At 47.7% G+C, this 20,125-nt stretch overlaps 1 protein-coding gene across 2 annotated transcripts in view; it reads right to left on the bottom strand.

Annotated features, from left to right (window-relative positions):
* The window catches only part of Bcr (BCR activator of RhoGEF and GTPase), a 114,369-nt gene that overhangs the window by 49,252 nt on the left and 44,992 nt on the right, over window positions 1-20,125 (bottom strand). For both annotated transcript variants that reach the window (XM_051186895.1, XM_051186894.1), the window contains exons 2-4: window positions 7,066-7,247; window positions 2,159-2,263; window positions 1,650-1,835 (exon numbers count right to left, since the gene is read on the bottom strand). In XM_051186895.1, coding sequence (XP_051042852.1) covers window positions 1,650-1,835; window positions 2,159-2,263; window positions 7,066-7,247 — 473 coding nt within the window. The remainder of the gene's footprint in view (window positions 1-1,649; window positions 1,836-2,158; window positions 2,264-7,065; window positions 7,248-20,125) is intronic.

The raw sequence follows: 20,125 nt of genomic DNA, 5'->3' as shown, positions 1-20,125 counted from the left end.
CTCTCCAACCTCCTGAAGACTCTGAAGTGTGTTCTAGCTTCCCAGCTTTTGTGAACTGTCACCCATGCTGGCGTGGGCTTTGGACATGCAGCTGTCTTTGAGTCATTTCTCTACTCCTCTAAGTAACCCCTCACCCATATTCTTGTAAGAACCCCAATACAACTCACTGTCTCACCAAGCTGGGCTTGATGGCATCTGCCCTTTGATTTGTCCTGGGATCCCTATCTAGCATAAGTAGATGTATGTGTTGTGTCTCCCCAGGAAAAGTTTTGTCATACAACAGCTCCTCTGTCACAACACAGCCAAGGTGAGGCCACAACCATCTGGGTGTATGGGCAACCCAGGAAGGGGTGTGGGGGTGGGTGGGTGTACCTGTACTGGTAGGAAGGCTGCCCTTGGACCACTGCTAACCCTGAAGGACTCATTTTTTGGATGAGAGAGACGTGTTCCAGGCAAAAAGTATGTGTATAAGAAGCCTGGGCAATCTAGGAATCGGGATCAGTCATCTAGAAAGAGTCCAGAGCCAGCATCTGATGTCTATGGCTCTTCCAGGATGGGTAACATCTCTATTGGGCAGTTCTGCCAGCAACCTTCCCTTTCCTATTCCTGCATTGTCCTAACATCTCTAAAGAGCTGAAAAAGTGTTTCTACACACATGTGTCAGATTCTCGTTCAGTTTGGATCTCATGAAAACTTTCAGAAACCTTTATTCTGTTGTCTAACACCTTGTCTTTGGTTTAATGGCCCCTCATGTCAGGCAAATTTACTTTTATGAGAGATAGCGTCCTTCCTTGCCAAATAGCTTTGAAAACCTGCCTTAAAGGGTTTTCTCAGTGCAGGTAACATGGTGCAAACCCCTTGGGCACACTTTCTGCCCCTTTGTATCACAGTGAGACCCAGCTCTGTAGGAACCAGACTTCCTCACAGCATGTGGTTGTCACCTGGCCCAGGGTTCTTTGTGGAGGTTCCTAGTTACACACCCTCCCTTTCTCCTTTGCTATTTACTATGTTGGCCTAGGTTGGTCCCCCTAAACTCCTGGGCTCAAGCAATCTTGTTGCTTCAGCCTCCCAAACAGTAAAGCACAGGTATGTGCCACTGAGTGAGAATCACCTCTGGGTCTAACCCAATGTAATCACAAGTAGCCACCGTGCTAGATTGTTAGGGAGCAATGATAAGGAAAAGCCTAAACATATGCATGTTTAGAACATGCATATTTTTTTTTAAACAACTTGATTAGTTCAGCCTGCAGATGAGACACTTGTAGATAAAGAGGCCGACTTGTAACCAAGCCCCATTGTGCTCTCATCTGCCAATGCCTCCCCAAGCCACATTCCATTCTCCAAGTCAGACTGTGCTGAGCAGCAAAGCCATTTTGGTCCCAAAGGCAGCCCAATCTGTGTGGACATTGGAAACATCAAGCAGAACTATAGGAAGAAGCCAAGAAGAACAGAGCACCATATTCACTGAACTCCAGCTGAGTTGGCCATATGTCCCTCTGCCTCTCCTTCCTGGTGGCCTGCCCTTTGGCACCAAAGGCACTCAGACACACCCCAGGCTCTCCTCCTTTACCATCTCCTTGGTATCTCCTTGTGGCACAATGCCACAGGACAAACCTAATAACAAGTGCCAGCATGTCCATGTCACTCACCAGCTTCTGGAAGAGGTCACCCACACGCTGCTGGTGACTCCACTGCTGTACACGGGGGAACAGCCCATCGTAGAACTCCTTGTGGATCTCGTAGAGCTCAGGCACTTTGAAGAAAATGGTCTCAATCTGCTGGTTGGTCAGTACGGGCTGAGAGGTGGTGGCGGCGGCTTTCAGAGGCTTCATGGGCTGGAGGGTGGTACAGGCAAAGCAGCCAGGTGAAAGGGCTTACCATTTACCAGATGCTTCGGGGAGTTATGTGACATATGTCTTTATTTCTTTGGTGCCATGATCAGGCCTAGATCGATCCTTGGGCATACTGGACAGACAAGTCCTCTACCACTGAGCTAACTACATTCAGCCTACATCATTCTCGAATTCCAAGGAAAAAAGGAAAAACTGAAAGAGGGAAAACTTAGCAACAGAGCTCTCCAGTCAGTATCTACTGGCTCCTAGAGACGTTCGGGTGTCTGGAATGAGGTATGAAGTGAATCCCAACAGGGGGTGCTCACCAGCAGCAGGGCCTCCAGATGGCTCAGGTATGTTTCCTCGCTGGCCAAGATTCCAGACAGAACCCACTTTCTCATCTCCAAGCCCTTTTCCAAATCCAGTTCACTCTGCAGGAAGAGAAGCAGAGACATTAGCTCCCCCTGAGGACAAGCCCAAGATGATCTACCAGGAGGGAAGTGGGAGGTCCCAAGAGCCCTGGCACCCATTTAGCCACCTTAGTTACTAGTCACTAAAACCTAGAGGGTCACCTAGTCAAGGGCCACCCTTAGGCCTCCCCCCACCACCCCGCAGACTAGGAAGGGGGAAGTTGGGTGCTAAACAGGCTGCACACGACCTCGTCCCTTCTTGCCTTGTGCTTGGGACCAAGGAGTGGCTGCTTTCCACACATGAAAGGAAAGGAGACTCTGACCTGAGCTGGGCGTAGCATACAGGAAGCCCAAGGGGTAGCTTCAGGGGAGCTAGGCTGGGGTCTGTCAAAGCCTAGTAGTGTCTGTGCATCTAGATTCCTGCTATGGAAAGTATCTGCTGCTCCTTGCCCTTCGCCTGATGTGTGTGCCTCATCTGGATTTCTTGACTGTCACTGACACTTGAACCTTAGACCTAAGAGGTGCCTAAGTAGCAGTGTCACCTCCTTCCTCAGCATGCTACCCTTTCTGGCCTTGGGGACTGCAGCCATGTGTCACTGCCACCTGCCTGTGGGAGTTGGGGGGGGGAGGTAAGGGCAGCCCCCAGGCTCAGGACTTTTGTCTGACTCTGCTTTGTAGACTTTAACCTAGCTGGCAGAGACCCTCTTGCAAGTAGACTCTAGGCCAAGCACTTGAGCTCTGTGAACTTCCCAAATGAAAACTATGAAACCCTGAAGCCTTTGCTTCACCAAGATAGAGCTGGCCCATTTTTGGTTGCTGACATGGGGTGGGGGTACAGCCTGCATAACCTGGGAGACTGTGAGCGATGCCATTTATGTGGATTTAACTGTGTCATACTCCAACCCCCAGTCTTATATTGAAGTCCTGAAAAAGTGACTATATTCAGTTGAAATGAAGTCAGTGTAACTAGTATTTCATAGGAACTGGAGTATATGACACACATATATAGAAGACACTTGATCCAACTGTAGTTATGCATAGCCATTCACAGATTCAGGAGAGAGGACTCAGAAGAAAGCACCCCTGTAACTACTTGGCCTCAACCCTCCAGCCTCTGGTACTTATGAGAAAGTAGATTTTTGTTGTTTAAGTGGCCCGTCTTGTGGTGCTTTGCTATGGCACGCCCAGCAAAACCAATAGTAATGGAGATGCCAAAGGCAACAAAAAGTGCTGCTTGACTTCCTGGCCACTCCCAGCTTCACTCCCCAGCCACAAGTGATGTCAGAGGCTGGCCATGCCCATGGAACCACTGTGTGGCACCTGGCCAACCAACCCCACCTATAGGCAGAGGGAAAGGCCAGTAAGGGGAGAAGTCCTGGATCCATGGAGAACAATGTGATGTTAAAAGCTCCGCCCACTCCTCCATTACTTTCCTAGCCCAAGTGCAAACTCACAAGAGCCCTATTACCCCACCTCCTGGGCTGAGAACAGGGGCAGTGACCCCCTTCCATGACTCATTTTCCTAAATCATTAAAGGAAAAATGTCAGCAATGCTGATGTCTGGGGCTGAAGGGCATCCTATGCAACATGATGCTGGCCTCATTCACCATCAAATCTGAAAGACCTGGCCAGGTCCTAGTTTGGGCCTCATCTTTATGAAACCCCAAGGGCTCCTTTGGAGTCTCAGTATCCTTGCAACAAGCAGGTCCCAAGACTGTCAGCTGAGCTTGTTAAACCCTGCCCATGGGACCCAGATATGCAGGATTTGGTGGAGTGATGCCTACTTCTCAGCCCAGTGTAAATGTCCTCAGAGAAGCAGCCTTGACTTGTCTCTACACACAGTGAGCTTCCCACCGTGTAGCTGATGCACCTATCCCACACACAAGAGGAGAGGTGACGGAAAAAGCAGGCCTTTTGACAGTGGCAGCCACACCCAACAGCCAGCTCTCCTGGTCTAAGAACCATTCTGCTACTGTGAGCTCCAGGGACACAGTGGGGCCTAGGGTTCTGCAGGGCCAGTGATAGCCCTGCCCAGCATAAGATGCTGCTGCCTGCATGGATGGGAGTGCCTGATGGAAACCTGGTGCCTCATTCCACCCACACCGTTTGGAAAGCCAAGAGGAAACACTGTGCAAGCAGGGCGGCGCCAAGTCCAGTTCTCCTTATTCCAAAGGGTGAGGCCATCTGGCCCAGGGATGGTGCTGGGGTGGACGTGGACGCAGACAGCCCACAAGAAGGGGAATCTTCTTAGGTGGACAATCCTTTGGGGGATCGGAAGGGTGCTGTCTCATAGCAGAGGAACGGGGCAAGAAAGAACAAGGAGCAGTGGGCAGGGCTGGCACTGGCTGTTTATAACACAAGCTGCACATATTACATTCTATAAACAGGGCCCTACAGGCAGGGAGGTTCTGTCTAGGAGGAAGCTTCTGGTAAAGGGCAAGTGGAAGAAGACAAAAAGGTAGCGAGAAACAGGCAACCAAGAATGGATAGAAACAAACTAGTCTCAAGTGATGACAAGGTAACTAATGCTACCAAGTCTTCCGGTGAGCTGAAGGCTAGTCTGTTAGTCTTTCAAGACTCCTCCCACCAACCAATCAGGTGCAGCTTTCTCTGCTGTGCATTCATAGCCAGCAATGCTGCTGGGCCAGGGCCTTCTTCCAGTCTGAGTACGGCCAAGGCTCTCTGAGAAATATGTGAGACACTACCCCAGCTTGCAGGGACTCTGAAGGCCTGCCTTCCACAGCAGACCAGTCCTCCAGAAGATGGGATCCAGCAGGCAGACCTGGTTCCATTACTAGATACTGTCTCAATAAGCCCACCAAAGGCCTGATCCTAGGGGAGGGAGTGTCAGGTCCCTGCCCCACCCCAATTCAGTACCTACCTAACTCCCTGGGGTGGATGCTCCCAGAGATCCCCTGACACCAAGAAGTTCCACTGAGCCTGTGTTACTACAAAACCCCAGGAAAGTTCTCTTAGTGCTCAATAGCCCAATAGGTGTGAGCTTGGCAGCAGGGAACAAACCAGGATTTGGGAGGCAGAAGAACCTTAGTAGCAGGGTAAGGTGCTTCTGGCCTCAAACCCACCACATTCCCTAAGGAATCTAGAAAACAGAAAGCTAGGGCTATGCCTGTCACCTGTGCCATACAGACCTGGGGCCATCATCTACATCAGGAGACTGGTAGGCTAGAGGTCAACCCAGATAGGGCTTAGGGTAGAAAAAGGGTAGATCAGCTTCCTCTCAAGGGATGGATGGACAGGGACATAATCGACAAGAAGCAGGTGCGTGTTACACGCTGGCTTCCTTTTCCATTCTTGTGTTTCAGAAAGAGGAACCTCCTCTGCATTAACACCATTAGAAATCACAGAGCCATAAAAAGAAAACGATCTCTTAACAAAGGCATTGGCCCCAGAGCAAAGCAATATGAGAAAGACACATTTCTAGGGCTTTTTTTTACAGCAACAGGGAAAGTGTGATGGTGGTGTCATGTACGTAGAGCATAAACTCTACAGACTAAGCCCTGATCCCAAGGCCCGCTCTCATTCTTACGCTTAAACCCAGGGTAGAAACCATTCAGAAATGAGGTAAGCAGAGGGGACCAGAAAGACAAAAGGGCCAAAGAGTAGGAGGAGAAACAAGAGCACAATGATTACTCAGCCCAAGACCTGAAAGGAACTGGCTATGTTGTTTCCTGTTACTGTGATTAAAAAAAAAAAAAAAAAAAATCCTAGTAACAGAGACAGACAGACAGAGAGACAGACAGAGGGAGTGAGGTAGGTTATGGGATTATAGCTTATTTGGCTCATAATTGCAGTTCATCACTGTGTTCCCAGTGGGAACATAGACAAGATGGCAGTACTTGAAATAGCTAGTCCCACTGGCTACCAAGCCCAAGGAATAATGCTGCCCACAGTGATCAGGTCTTCACACACCAATTAGCATAATGAAGATTACCCCCCCAAGGCTATCCTAATCTAGGTGATCCCCACTGAGACACTTCCAATATGATTCTGTCAAACCATTAAAATCATCACAGGAGGTACCCTTGCTCCAGTGGCAAGAGAAGCATGCCCCTGCCTCAGTATCCCACCTTGTACTGAGCGCCTTCTCTGTAAAAAAAATTACCTGTGACAATGCCCTAGCTGCAGGACCTGTACTGGTTGGACAGAGTCTCTGTGGAAACTGCTCTGTCCAGCCTGCAAGCACCTTAGGGTGATGTTCCTGTAGGAGAAGACTCCTCAGAAATGTGGCAGATCATCTCTCAAATGTTCCATGACTCACTAGCCACATGGCCTGACAGGAAGCCAACAACTGACTTCAGCTACGCGTTGGTGACATGAAGATGACAGCAAGGTAAGTTCCTTGGAACTGTTGGTGAGGGTTAAGTGAGAACTCACTGGTAAAGACCTTGGTCAAACAAAACCATCGTCAGCACCTTCTCTGTTGAGAGGAGAATACGTATACTCCTTGAGCACAGTGCCAGGGCTAACATCAGCCAAGAGGACCACTACAGCTGGGGCCACCATGTAATTCCTGCTTACTTAGGAAGTGATCTCTGGCATGACTATTCTCAGCCTCAAGGACACAAGCAACCTGCCCCTCTAGACTCACTTTATAAAGCAACCCATGACCTTGCTGCCAAATGTGTGTTGTGTTCCTCTACCTGATTTACAACAAGAAAGGACTCTTCTGTTATTTGTCTAATGGTGCCATCACCTCCTTGCTACATGTCTCTGAACAAGCGGTTGCCTTTCAGGAGGCCTATGACCTTGTCCAGATTTCACATCTATACCACAGTCATGGACGGAGTACCTCCCGGACTTACCGCATTGGTGGGCTCCGGGGCTCCTGAGGCCAGAGCATCGCGGCTGCCTCTGCCTTTGCTGCTGAGGTGTGGAGAGGAAGAAGGTGAGTCATCGATGTAGGGCAGCCCATCCTGGTGCCGCCGCTGTTCCTCGGCCTGGTCTGCGGCACAGCCGTACCCAGGTGGTGTTCCAAATGAGGAATCTGTGTGTACAAAGAAGCAACCCATGTTAATGAGAGACAATGCACGGTTCCAAAGGAGTCTATCCCTCACCTGTTGAAGCAGGGGCCTAAGCTGACAGCATCAGTCACATACTTTAGGTGCAGTGTCACCACTCTGGAGACCTACCACTAGCCAAAGGCACAAAGGGTGAGAAGATGTGAACTGCAGCTTGTATCTAGATAATACAAGAGTAGCCAAGCCTATCCTAGGAAGCAGGCAATACAGGGGATGAATAGGTAACATCTGGTCTTGGTAAAAACGCACACATGCTCTTTCCTAATACACGGCTCCTAAAGTCATTAAACTCTCCAACGTGATGATTGTATTTTATGTTAGTGAGATGACTGGATAGCTCAGGATTGGGGCTGGTTGTTGGGGCGGGCGGAAGGGAGAACCAGCCATGTGATGACAGAGTTGGAGCTTTCAGCCATGACCCTGGCCCGCTATAAAGGGAAAGGAAAGGGGCTGAAGGTTGAATTGATCATTAGAGGCCAAAGACATAATCAGTCAAGCCTATGGAATGAAACTTCTACAGAAACCTAAAAGGCAGGGTTGGCCACTGAACACACAGGAAAACACTCCAGGCCACCCTACTTTATAACTTTCCCTATACCTCTCTTTCCTTCTACTAGTTCTAGGAGTGTTTTTTGGTTTTGGTTTTGTTTTTGTTTTTTTTTAATCACAAACTGAAAATCTAGTTAGGAAACTATTTTCCTACAGCGATTACCAGCAAAGCCTGGTGGTCCTGACCCGAGGAACCTGAACTACAGCCCAGACCCCCTTTATTCCAACCCAAGTACAGTACAAGGATGGAGGAGTCTGTTCTCTAAGAACCTCGTGGCTAGGGAAGCTCTAGGTATAGGAAATAACATAACCCACAAAGGCACTTGAAACTAAGTCTCCCCATACCCCAGGTCAAGGCAGGATGACAAAATCTGCTGCCTTTAGCTTCTCTTTGAAGCATCTCTAGCTTGAGATTCCTTCCTTCCTTCCATTTTGTTGAAATAGGGTCTCGTGTATCTCAGGCTGGCCTATGTCCTACAACTCAGTATGAAGTTGAGGATGACCTTGAACTTATGCACTTCCTGCCTCCGTCTATGAGGTACTGAGATTATGGGTACGTAACCCTCTACCAGGTTTATGTGGTGCTGGGGAGCAAACCCAAGGCTCTCAAGCACTTTATCAACAGAAATATACACTCTACACAACAGAAATACATTCCATTTCAATGGAATGGAACCCTCACCATAGGCAGCACAGACAATGGACTGGTATCAGCTAAATATTCATAGCAATCCTTTGGCAGTCTTACTTTTTTCCTAAGGCCACCTTTTCAACGGCCAATATAGTCTCTCCATCATCTCATGAAATGCCATGTGTTTGCTTCCTATGGTGTCCATTGATCACATGGACTCGTGTCCAAGGTCAAGTCAACAGTGGGTAGGAAACCAACCCAGTAAGATCATTGGGGTCAGACCTGCCCCAGGGATCACTGCCGATGAACTGTTTGTGACATGTTTGTGACACAATGAACTCCTTTAGCAGCCTGACAGGAGAATCAACCACTTGGCACAATGATTCTTCTGTGGACATTTCGCCTTCCTAAGGTGAGACCAGACAGACCAGGAGGTCCCCTGCTGGGCTGTGCCAGCCTACCTAATAACCCAGACTCCTTGTGTTGCCCCTCCTGCAACCCGAGTCGCAGATGGTCCAGGAACCAGCTGTGTCCCAGGCCCTCTGAGAAGCTTACAGAATGATCAGGGTACCTGAACTCAGGAGGAACATGGTCATGGTCTTAGCCCTGCCTACCCAGACCATGGGAACAGACTGGGAGGGCCAGGTAACTCATTCACTGGGACACACTAGATTCAAGAGTAAGACTGAAGGGCACTGGGGAGAACTGGGGTTGGGGCAGTGGCTGGGCTATGGCAGAGTGGCCTCCTATATTTACAAAAGTGAGAACAGATGGGACATCCAGCTGTGACAGGAAGGTTTCCCTAGTTCCTCCCCTCCCCTCCCCTCAACTCTAAACACTCTCCAGGGCTGAAGAGAAACTGGAGGTGTACACTGCTGGTGATGGATGTCTTTATAGACAGATGCTCACATCCTTTGGTAGATAGATCTCTCCAGTATGGGCTGAGATATCTGCTGGGCAGGTAGGTAAAGCATGGGAAATAAGATTCCAGGGCAAAATATTGTCTGATTGATGTTTATTAAGGGAGAAATCACTTACACCAGAGAGAGATGATTGCCAGGTTCCTGTTCCTAGGATGCCCCCCCCCCCCCGCCATGCTCTCTGCCTCAGGCCAGAAAGTAAGAGAGTGAGCTAGGATCCAGAACCCTAGACCTGTCCCCATGTCCCAATAGGGATGGTCAGTACAACATGTGCGGGAGGGGTAGATATCTCACTACAGACAAGTCCAAGTCTCACCAAAGTTAGAGCCAGTTCTGGACCCTATGATCATAGGCTTATAGTCTACAGCCTTCCCCCAGAATCCCGTGTACCAAAAGCTGATGTTAGCTTGGGAAGAGACCTGTAAACCAGGAATGTGAGGCTGGTCATCTATAGGGGGGGGGTCTTTCTTTATTTTTGCAGTAGCACCTTACACAGTACCCATGGCACTACCTGGAGCTAAATTTCCGAACAATGGGGAAGCCACAGCTCTTACAAGAAGCAGGGTGGAAAGCACCTACTTGCTAGCCTTTGCCAGGCACTTCCCACAGCTCTTCACAGTGTTGCAATCTTTTACATATTCTGTGGAAGTACACAGACACCTTGGTGGGCATGACTTTCCAGACTGCCATTTTTCTGACAGAGTTTTGGAGCTTGACTATATTCCAGTCCACCTATGACTATTGTAGTTTAAACCCCTTTAAGATGTAGAGGACTCCTTCACTGATGAGGAGCAGGGCTCACAGGTCCTGAGAGTATATACAACACACCTGGGATCCATGCACACAGAGGTGGGGGAGTATGTAGAGAGAAAGCAGGAAGGAGGAGGGGGAGGGCATATGAAGGCATGAGCCTAAACCCTTACTGGCCCAAGGTGATATTCAAACATTTTCCTAATGGAGTTTTAATTGGTGGGTTTAGAGCAAGCAGGCACTAGCTTTGGGTTGTCACTAAGGCATATCTTCTCCATCTGTGTGACATGAGGGGTTAGTAGGGTAAATCTGGTTGGTGCATCTACTTGCTCTATGACCACCAAGGGAAGTGGACTGAGAGGAGGTTATGTAAGACAGATACTACAGGAACTGGAAGGAGGTGGAAGGCAGAAAATTGTGAAACAATTACACAACTGGAAGATTGACTGAGACCTGCTTGTAATGGGAGGAAGCCCACTTATGCTAAATATGGGTGCCAAAGAAGCATACAATTGTACTTCATGGGCTGCCTAGTGTAAGCAAGGCCCTTGATACACACACACACACACACACACACACACACACACACAGAGGCTGCCTAGTGTAAGCAAGGCCCTTGATACATACGAATGTGCATACACACACACACACACACACACACTCACACACACGCACACGGGCTGCCTAGCGTAAGCAAGGCCCTTGATATATATGTATGTGCGCATACACATACACACATACACACTTGCATGCCCATTAGCAGAGTCTGATGGAATAGGCTTGTTACCCCAGAACTGAGGAGGCTAAGGTAGGATGACTATAAGCTCAAGGCATGACTGAGCTATGATGTGACTTCAAGGCCAAAATGAAAGGCAAAAGAGGTCTGGAGACCCAACTTACCATGCCCAAGGCCCAGGAGTAATCTTTATTGCCTGTTCTGTCACTTTTCAAGCACATTCCAAAGAGGAGATCTTCTGCACTGATAATCATGTGACCCAACAGTTCTATTACCTACTGATCAAGGAGATTAGAGAGGTGTTTACTCTGATATTTAAACAAAAACTCGTGATGTTCACAGAAACCACTATTCATAATAGTTAAGGAGCTCTGGGGGGGGGGCAGTGGTAGGAAGTTTGCCTGGCATGTGCATGGCCTGGGTTAGAGCCCCATGTCTAGCAAAACCCAAGAGCAATGGTCAAAAGGCAGAATCAATCCAAATATCCATTTCTACAATGGTCTATTCGCTTTCAAGGAAAGTTGCTCTGACATGAGCCAGAAGATGGAAGAACCTTGTGGATATTATGCTCAGTGATAAGAGTCAGCGATAGTCAGAAAGGGTCACATATCATTTTGTTCACATGATACATCCAGCAGGTAAACGGAAAGTTACAGGATGTAGGTTAGTGACTGCTTTGTGAGTATCAGGTCTAGTAGCAATAGAAAATCTTAGGATTGCTGGCTAAAACCAAATGTGTAGCACCCAACTGCTTAGACCTGGTGTTTTAAGCCTGCAATTCCAATATTTGGAACACTAAGGCAGAAGGGTCACAAATTCAAGGTCAGCCTGGGATTTATAGTGAGACTGAAACTAACTTGGGAAGTAAAAAACAGTATCAACACACACACACACACACACACACACACACACACACACACACACACACACACACACGATGACTTTCATGTTAGCTGAATTCTCCCTCAAATAAGAATAAATTGGGTACACAGTACCACACTTTATAACCGCAGTGCCTTACTGAGCTGAAAGCAGGAGGCTTGCAGACAGCTTAAGCTACATGAGTCACTGTCTTTAAAAAACTAACAGTTTTCTGAAGGCCAAGAGTGCTATTCAGAAGAGACAACAGAACCAGCCATCTGGTGCCATCACCCTGGGGCCACCACAAGCAGCAAATGGTTACTGAACTTTTGAGCTATGCTGTTGGTTTCCGTGGAATTTTTACTTTCTCTTCCCCTGTTAGGCTGGTGGCTGTCCCTCCAGTACTGACAGTCATATAAGTCAAAACTCTTTATAAAGGGACACCCTTGTCCACTTGGCCACAAGGCCATGGCAAGAACGCTATCTTCAGGAAGAGGGGCAGCATGAGCACTCCGATCTTGGGCCTCTTAGCCCTTGCACTGCATCCCCACAAATGGCATCACCAGTTCTGGCCAGTTCCCAAGCATGGAAATCCCCGGTTGCCTGGGCAGGGAGAGGTCATGGTCATGAATCAGTGTGTGCCACATAGAAAGTCCTGAGGCTGGCTAAGTCCTGACTACCACCCAGACAGGCTGCAGAATGCCAATCAGGAGGGGCCTGAGAGTGCCCTGCTCATGGCCTGTTGCCCTGGCTCTCCAGGTAGCCCTATTTGTCCTTCAGGAAGGGCAATGTTTCTAGTGCTTTGTTTTCTTAGATCAGTGGTTCTCAACCTTCCTAACCCTGTGACCCTTTAATTCAGTTCCTCATGTCGTGGTGACTCCCAACCATAAAACTATTTTTGTTGCTATTTCATAACTGTAATTTTACTACTGTTATGAACTGTAATATAAATATTTGGGGGGGATAGAGGTTTGTTAAGGAAGGGTGTTGAGACCTATGGGTTGAGAACCACTGTCTTAGAGGCTGACCTATATAAACTGCATTGCTCTGTCTACTCAGGGCCTGGGTTCCAGGTGGCTGAAGACTCTGAAGTAGCAAAAGGTCAATTTTGCAGGAAGGTGAACATCTTTCCCCAGCTGAGTGTACCCACAATGTGGGCAAGTACCCTCCCTAAGGTGGTCTGAGTGAGAAAGGCCCTCAGAGGTTTGTATGTTCCGCATCTGGGAAGGGTTAGGAGGTGTGGCTTTGGGGGGGGTTGTGTCACTGGAGGGTGGGCTCTGAGGCTTCAACAGCCCACCCCATGCAAAGTTTCTCTGACTGATGCCTGCAGACTGAGAGGAGACCTCTCAGCTACTGCTCCAGTATCATGCCTGCCTGCCACCATGCTCCTAAGTATGATGGTCACAGATTCACCCTCTGAAACTGTTAAGCCTCCAATAAACTCTTCTGTAAGTTGCCTTGGCTGTGGCAGCTTCACAGCAATAGAAACATAACTAAGACACCCCTCCCCCTTAAACAACTGGCATCCAGAACATTTTTAAAAAATCTGAGGACTTAGTTTGTCTGAAACTCCTAGATACTGGAGATGGGAAAAATAATCCGATGCTATAGGCCCCAGGCTCAAACCACAAGCTCAAACCAGCCTGTTCCGGGTGAGGTAGGCAAGGCTGGAAACCCCAGCTAGGAGAAGGTACCAGCCCTTTGCCATGGGAAGGGTGATTTCATTACTGTTTCTTGAACCACCTTGCTTTTTATTTTTTATGACAACAAGGTTAAGAAAAATCTTCTTGGAGCCTCTATTATTCATCCCAGACAAATGAATGTCGCATCTCAGCCAAGATATGTGTCGCATTTAACTCCTGTGCTGGGTATGTAATGGTACCATACATGGCCCCTACCCCTTGGAACCATGGGATATGTACATCAAGACAACCATGCCAAGGTCATCAAGGGAGGAAGCTGAGGAAATAAATGCCTACAAAATCTGAGGGAGGTAGGAGAGGCAGAAATGCTCTGCCATGAACACAAAGGCAAATAGCTGGCCATAGTAGGTACAGGGGTGATCCTCCTTAAAAAAACACATCCTTGGGCTGAGAATGCTACTCGGTGCTGGAATATATCTGTAAAGTTCTAGGCTCTTCCTACTGATAAAAACAACAACAACAACAAACAAAAACAAAAGCAAAAGCCAAAAGTGTATGTCCATATCCTAATTCCGAACCTGTGAGTAGAATCTTATTTGGAGACAAATATAATTAAGGAACTCCAGATGCCATCTCTATAGATTATCCAATTACTATCATTCTGTTGTGCTTTTGCCCTCAAAGACTACTAATGAGAAATATGGGCGTGGGGGGAGATTCCTCTACATCAAGCCATTGTCCAATTCTTGGGACATCAACTGTGTGATCTCAGTTTTGTTCCATTCTATTCCTACCTGGACGCCACAGGCTAAGGGCTTGGTCCAACACACTCAGATAACATCAATCAAATGTTGAAGCTACCTGGGAATTCCGAATGACTATCTACTAAGTTGTATACATGTGTGTTTTTCTGCCACACTGTTCTCTTAGAATAGCAATCTACCAGAACAACCTAGATTTTTGGAGAGCCCCCTACAGAGAGTGGACCCTGGGCTTGGACAGAGTTTCTCAACAGCTTAGATTCAGTGATTTTGTCACAACTAATAAAATCTTCCATGAATACTGCCTATGTAGTTTTTTGAGTTGCAATATTTCAAGTAAAGAAATGTTAAAATATCAGTTAATCACACTTAAGGCCAAAGTATATGTGACCTTCATACTTATCCTTATTCCTTCCTTAGCTATAAACCTGTAATTTTATGAGACCCTCACAAACAAAATTACAAACTATGTTTACAGTTAAAACATGTTTTAACTTGTGACCTGCATATAAAAATTCCTTTGACCCTTCTGACCGACCTTTTTTTTAAAAAAAATCATTTAATTTTACTTTATGTGCATCAGTGTTTTGCCTTCATATAGTCTGTGTGGGAGTGACAGATCTTGGAGTTACAGACAGTTGTGAGCTGCCATGTGGGTGCTGGGAATTGAACCTGGGTCCTCTGGAAGAGCAGTCAGTGCTCTTAACCACTGAGCCATCTCTCTAGCCATGCACTTCAGAAATCATGATTTAAGAGAAAGTTTCTAGAAGCCCGTTGAACAACATAACTCTAGAAGTCCACCCACACCAATCATATAGCTGGTTACTCAAGGCCAAAGGAGAATTTACCGAGAAGCCCATAGCAACACCTGGGCGTGTACTGGTCCTTTATGCTAAAACCTTTTATCGACAAACTCCAACCCTGCTTCACATTAGTTTTAAATTTCTCTTCTTCATCCACCACATAGTAGTCTCTGAAGACTTCTATCTGGTGGCAACTGAAGCCATCAAGGGCTACCTCTCTGGTCCCCACTGCCAGACTACCATAAAGGACACAAATGACAACAGTCAAACAGAAGAGGTACATTGTGTGTGTGTGTGTGTGTGTGTGTGTGTGTGTGTGTGTGTGTGTGTGTGTGTGTGTGTGTATCAAGGCTGTATTGGCAGCCTTCCATGCCTCTCCAGATGTTCACTTGGAAACTCTCTGAACCCTGATGGTTAGTTTTTTTTTTTTTTTTTTTAATGGAGGCATGACTGACTTGCTCATTGAGACATCAATTCAATCTCCAGCCCCTTGTCCCTCCCCAGAGGTAGGGAGTAGGGCTGTAAGTTCCAACTCTAATCCTATAATTCTTGGTTCTTTGGGCAACCAGCCTCATCCTGAAGCTACTTAACCTTCTAAAGAATGAGACAAAGACTATTGTTTGAGCCACACTGTTTGTAGTGTTTTGTTTATCAATGCATGGTCTATGGTGGAACTCAGACACCAACACCGAGGAACCACTTCCTAATTACCATCTGCCTATGAAATAGGACTCTTACTAGCTGGCCATGAAAGCAACATGCCCTGATGAAAGCCATAGCTATGTCTTAAGGTCTTAAAGTAGAGGCCTAAGGTGGTCTTCTAGTTAATTAATAGCAGAAGGTTTAGTTATACTCTAGGTTGGCTCTTCATCATGGGGCATTCTGTATTCTGGATTTTGTACCAGAATGTATGGTATATGATATGTCCAAAGGAACAGGTCAAAAAATGGTAGGATCTACAGGCCTAGGATAAATGAATTTTCCCCTGGGAACTCACTCAGTTTTGTTTATTTGTTTGTTTGGTTTTGTTTTTGCTTAAACAGATATTTGTCAAGAGAAATGTAGTCCTTTCGTTCCCCTGTGTCTACTGTCCAACCTTTAGGGCCTCCTTCAGGGCCTCCTTCAACAATTTCCCTGAAAAATAAAGTCAACAAACAAACTGGTATTGCAGGGGTGGGGTGGGGGGCAGAGGTTCTTTTCATCTCTCAACATTCCCATCAATGAAATGAGGATAATGACACTCTTACCCACATGCCCTAGGGGGTGGGTAACAAGTAAACCACCACTCCCCTACTAGAAGGAGGAAGCATCTAGAAGCAGCACTTATAATTTTATAACTACTGCAAACTGGCTATTCATACTATCCAAGGTGTGATAGTTATCGTCACTGTGTGGCTCCCTTCCAGAAAAACATCAGTAGTGTGTGGCATTACCTCTTTTACTGTTTTAAACCAGCTCCATTTTTATACAATATGGGAAGATCCACATATTGGCAGGGCTCACAGCAATTGTTTGTCTATTTCTTGTTGCTAGAACCAAACACCAGAGGGCAGCTACATATACAAAGATTATTTAGCTCACAGCATGGTGCTAGAGTAACTCTGCTGAGGGCTCCCCTAACTGTATCAGATCACAGTGGGTGGCATCTGTTACAGTATACATCGGAAGTGTTCCTCCATAGACTCTTGTGGTATGTTAAAAGCTTGGTCCTCAGCTTTGGGGAGATGGTAGAAACTTCAGGAGTTAGGGCCCTGTGGGAGGAACAGGTCACTATTCTAACTTAGGAGTTATTGTCTTTGGTCCCTTCCTCTGTTTTCCACTCCCCTTTGTTTCACTGACAAAAACAGTTTTCCTCTGCTTTGCCCTTCTATGACAATGACCCAGAAGCAAAGGCAGCAGATGACCATGGATTAAGACTTCAGAAACCATAAGCCGAAATGAATCCTTCCCTTCCTTCCTTCCTTCCTTCCTTCCTCCCTCCCTCCCTCCCTCCCTCCCTCCCTCCCTTCCTTTCTTGGTTTTTCGTAATACGATTTCTCTGTATTGCTTGGGAGCCTGTCCTGGAACTAGCTATGTAGACCAGGCTGGCCTTGAACACACAGAGATCTGCTTGCCTCTGCCTTGTGTGCTGGGATCAAAGGTGTGCACCACCAACTCCCAGAGAATCCTTCCTTCCTTGCTTGCTTGCTTGCTTTCTCAGGCATTTTGTGCCAGTGATAAGAAGTCTGACTAACGTGGCATGGCACTACTTCGAGAACGCCAGAGAGAAGGGACTGGTGCCTCTCCTAGAATAATCCACTGCTGGATCTAACATAGGGTCCCATCAGAACTAATCTAAGGCTAACTTGCCCAGTATCTTAGCCGACTTCTACTGGGACTTACCTCTAAAAGGCTCCATTACCAATAGGCATTGCCCCATGAGAGGCCAAACTTCCAACATTCAAATCATAGGGGGATATATCAAAATCATAGGAACATCTACCTACAGGGTCTAAGACTTTCGGGGTCCAGAGAGCCATCCAGGCATAGCAGTTCCAGCCTACCAAAAACAGTCAGCTGAGACTCCAATGCCCACTGTAAATACTGGCCACTCAGCTACAAAGGTTGTCTTCTTTTCCATTTTCTCAGATGCCAGGTGTTTCCAGACTTCTCTTCTGAGGCAAGAAGCAGAAGTCTGTGGGGCTTCAGGCTCTGCAGCCCAAAGATCTACTTTTGTACAGAGAGTCTCTGCAGATGGCTGAGAAACGAGCCAGAAAGCCAGCCAGCCAATAAGGACCTCTTTGTCCAGATGCAAGAGGAGACAGAGAACTTGGCTCTTGACCTGAAACTCAAAACCGTCATGTTGGAATTACCACTCATGGTGATAATCCCAGTTGTCATCAAGGGTGTGACAATCTGTTCCAAGACCCACCTGTCACTTGGTCAGTCAGGCTAGGGAATCAGGCCCAGCTCCCAGCCTGCTTCACCCAGGGAGAAGGAATTCACAGGCCTGAGCTGTCCCTGACCGGCACAGCTGCCAGGCACACACACCCACTCAGGGCTCACACTCAGTCACCCGCCAGACCAGTCAGGTGAGCAGGTCCTGATGTCAGCTGGGCTACGTTCCATTCTCAAAGTACTCTCCAGGAAGTTAGTGTCTCAGACCCAAGTCCAAGGAAAAGCGTCTGGACCACTTCTCTCTATGTCATCAGTTGGAACAGTGTCAGGGAAGAGGCCCTTCCTCCAGAATTGTGAGATACGCTGGGAGTTGAGGCATCCGGAGGGGTGCTCAGACAGTATTTGACACTGGCTCTAAGCCTGGTGTGTCTCACAGAAAATCTCCAAGTAGTCGAGTGACAGCTTGGTTTTACTGGATCATCTTGCCCAACATTCTTGCCTCAACATCCACCCCTGTCCTCAGGGCCTTGTAAGGTTGGCAGCTTATTTAGGATGAGTCAAGGATACTTAGGCTTCCTAGACAAGTGCCCACTTCTCATGCACAAGCTAATCACAGCCCACTTCCTACAGTCCCTGTTCTAGCCCACTGACCTCCCACTGGAGGCGGCACCAGCAGCCCCTGGCAAAGGACAGCAGTAGCAACCATTGATTTCACACCAGTGTCTGGCAGACACTAGTCAACCTCCATTTTTAGGAAGAAAGCCCAGAGCTGCTGCACCCAGGGCTTAGCTAAGATGAACTCTCCCCATACCAGATGCTTTGCATCTTTGGCTGTGCAGATATGCATTGCCCTTTTTGCTGAGTTTTGCTCTGTCTGAGGCTGGAGCATAGGAACTGTCACCAGCAGAGGATGGACCATTTATTTAGTGGGGGGACTGGTCTATTTGGACAGCTGACCGGCGACTGTCAGTGTGCTTCCACCCACCCAGGAACACATTGGCAACGCAAAGGTCTCTTCAATCCCACAGCTCCATCACAAATGCGTTGGTGCTGCAGGATGAAGTCCTATGCACCTGGAGAAGCGGGAGCTATGAGACAGCCAGAATCATGTGCCCTGGAATCCCAGGGTTCACAGACTCGAAAGAAAGAAGCTGTTCTCCGTGTGCACTGGGCTGTTTGTTGTGTGTGTGGTGGCACCTGGAGTCTCAGCCTGAAGTATCCCCAGAGGTCTCTAAGCCACCATGGCCACCAGTCCCAGACAAGGTGACTACTCACATTTTTGGTTGTGTGCCTAGCCTTTAATGGCTGAGCCATCTCTCATGGGCAACATCCCTCTGCTTTGTGAAGGAGGCACCATGTGAGATGTTGCTTGCTATAGACTGTATGTTTGCACCTCTCCAGAATGCACATGTTGAAATGTAATCCCTAGTATTCAGAGTTGAGACCTTAGGAGAGTGGCCAGGCAGGACAGAAGGGTGGAACTCTCTCATGAGTGGGAATGGCACTTTTCTGGGACCCTAGAGTACTCCCTCACCCATCCACCACAGGAAGACGCAGTGAGAAGACCCAGTCAGTGAACCAGAAGGAAGGGTTCTGACCTGGCACCATATCCTCTACCACCTTGATCTCACTCAGCTGCCTCTTGAATAGAGAAATGATCCTTGGTAGTTTCAGTCACCCAGTTTGCAGTACTTTCACTAAAGCCTGAATAGGCTTAAAACTGAAAAATCTGATGTGTACATACATGTATCAGGATTCTGAGTGTTTGCTTGTAGCTCCTTTGCAGCTTGTGTCTGAGAACATGCAGAGTTGAACAGCATACCTTCTTACTCTAGGGGTGTTCTTTCCATGGGAGGCACCATACACACTTGATACTCAGGATTCTGACTCAGGGTGAGGGTGGGGAGCAGGCAGAAATGCTTTCAAGGCTTAGGAGAAGGAGATGAAACGGGAGTCTGGTTTCTGCTGGTTTTTATCCTTATCCTAGCTGAGAAATCAAGAGCAGTAAAGACAAAGTACTGAGGCAGATCCGAGCTGAGTTGTAGACCTCGTCTAACTGGCCCCTCAGGGCATCGGGCAGGCTGTGTCCACACACCCTTCTCCCAGCTGTCCACCCGCAGCCTTAGGCTCCAATGCCCTCTGGGCTCTGAGCTCAGTCCTGATTCCACCCTAGCTCACACATGTGCCCCAGTGCCTAATACAGGTTACTGATTTCTGGTGCACACTGCAGCCTGAGCAGCCTGGGCCCCTGGGTGCTCCACTCTAGAGCCTGGCTCACACCTTACCTCATATCTGACAGGTCTCTGAGTCCTA

Source organism: Phodopus roborovskii, unplaced genomic scaffold (genome assembly GCF_943737965.1).
Source record: "Phodopus roborovskii unplaced genomic scaffold, PHOROB, whole genome shotgun sequence".
Lineage (NCBI taxonomy): Eukaryota > Metazoa > Chordata > Mammalia > Rodentia > Cricetidae > Phodopus > Phodopus roborovskii.
The sequence above is the reverse complement of the archived record's forward strand: the minus strand, read 5'-3'. Positions and strand labels throughout refer to the sequence as shown.